This window comes from Cuculus canorus, unplaced genomic scaffold (assembly GCF_017976375.1).
Source record: "Cuculus canorus isolate bCucCan1 unplaced genomic scaffold, bCucCan1.pri scaffold_69_arrow_ctg1, whole genome shotgun sequence".
NCBI classification, from domain to species: domain Eukaryota; kingdom Metazoa; phylum Chordata; class Aves; order Cuculiformes; family Cuculidae; genus Cuculus; species Cuculus canorus.
Genome location: NW_026527848.1, coordinates 253710 through 255288, shown reverse-complemented (window position 1 = coordinate 255288; position 1579 = coordinate 253710). Strand labels below are relative to the sequence as shown.

At 65.7% G+C, this 1579-nt stretch overlaps 1 protein-coding gene across 1 annotated transcript; it reads right to left on the bottom strand.

Moving 5' to 3' along the window:
- Positions 1 to 515: 515 nt before the first annotated feature.
- On the bottom strand, positions 516 to 1297 carry LOC128850779 (germinal-center associated nuclear protein-like). The gene is made up of 2 exons (XM_054055767.1): positions 1182 to 1297; positions 516 to 804 (listed from the first exon to the last, which is right to left on the bottom strand). The coding sequence occupies exons 1-2, from the start codon at positions 1294 to 1296 to the stop codon at positions 518 to 520; spliced, it is 402 nt and encodes a 133-aa protein (XP_053911742.1). The 5' UTR covers position 1297; the 3' UTR covers positions 516 to 517.
- Between the last annotated feature and the right edge of the window lie 282 nt (positions 1298 to 1579).

The window sequence follows — 1579 nt, the reverse complement described above, 5'->3', positions numbered from 1 at the left end:
CTAAAGCCAGGCAGAGCTCTTACAAGTCTTATGAAGAGCGGCTGAGGGAACTGGCGTTGTTTACCCAGGAGAAGGTGAGACTGAGAAGAGACCTTATTGCTCTCTATAACTACCTAAAAGGAGGCTGCAGAGAGGTGGGTGTTGGTCTCCTCTCTCAGGGGACAGGACAAGAGGGAATGGCCTCAAGCTGCATCAAGAGAAGTTCAGATTGGACATTGGGAAAAATTTCTTCACAGAAAATTTCCTCACAGGCTGCCCAGGGAGGCGGTCGAGTCATCGTCCCCGCAAGTGTTTAAAAGGCGGGTAGATGAGGTGCTTGGGGTCATGATTTAGTAGGAGGCAGGTACAGGTGGGGTCGATGATCGATCAGGTCTTTCCCAACACAACGGTCCTATGACTCTCTTGCAGCTAAGGCATTCTAGGTGCAGCTCAGCACACTTCTATCTCAGTGCTCACATCACAAAGCTTTCCCCCAAGAGAAACACTGACAGCATTACCACAGAGGAGTGTGTGGCTCTCAGCGGAGTAGGCCCTGTCCCGGGCACTTAGACCCACGCCTGCTCCTACACCCATCGCTCTCGATACTCACGTGATCAAAAAAGTGGACAACAGCCATTTTTTTATTGCGTCTTGTCAGGACCCGTCGGACTTTCCCAAACTGCCCGAAGTGCTTCTCCAGCACCGTCCTGTCGTTGAGGTGATCAGGGACGTTCTTGCACTGGATGGAGGTCAGCTCAGCAGGGTTCAGGCCCCCCGATCCCTCTGCGCTCTCGCTGCCCCGAGCCCGGCGGGCAGCTGTGGCATCTGCCAAGAGAGGAAAGCCGCTGCCTCAGCAAGCGGGGCTCCCCCAGCCCAGCCTACCGTCCCACGGATCTCCCCAGCCCGGTCTACCGCCCCGGAGGGGTCTCCCCGCCTCAGCCCAACACCCTCCGAGATCCCCATCGTTCCCGAGCCTCCCGCCCTCAGGAGCGCGAGTGTGCGCGCCCCGAGCCTCCCGGGCGGGGGCGCTGCGCCGCCCGAGCCTCAGCCTAAGGCTCCGGGGGTCTTCCGGCCCCACAGCTCTCCTTCCCCCCGCTACAGCGCGGGGGTCCCTCCCTCTCCCCCAAACAGCCCATTGCCCCGGGGGGGTTCCCGCACACCGTGCCGGGGGTCCCCCTTCCCCCACTCCGTCCCCCCGGTACCGTGGCGGGGCGCGTCCCGCGGGGCGGCGGGCGGCTCGGGGCCGGGCTGGCGCTCGGGGTCGGGGTCGTGCCGGTCCCGCTGCCCGCGGCGCTGGCTGCGCAGCAGCTCCTGCATGCTGCCGCCGAAGAGCGCCCCGGCGCGGGGCCGCCACAGCACCATGGCGCGCTTCTCGGGACGGCTGCACTCCCGCTCCTCCTTGCGCTCCACCCCCCTGGGCGCCGCCTCCTCCGCCCGGCGGGGACGGCTCCTGGGGCCGCGCGAACGACAAGGGACCCGCCGCCGCCGACTCGAAGCCGCCGAGCGGCGCCGCGAAACCGGCGACCGGGACCCCGGCGGGGGCGGCGGCGGCACCGCTACCGGCCTGGCCGAACCGCAGCGGCGGGAAGGCGAGCGGCCC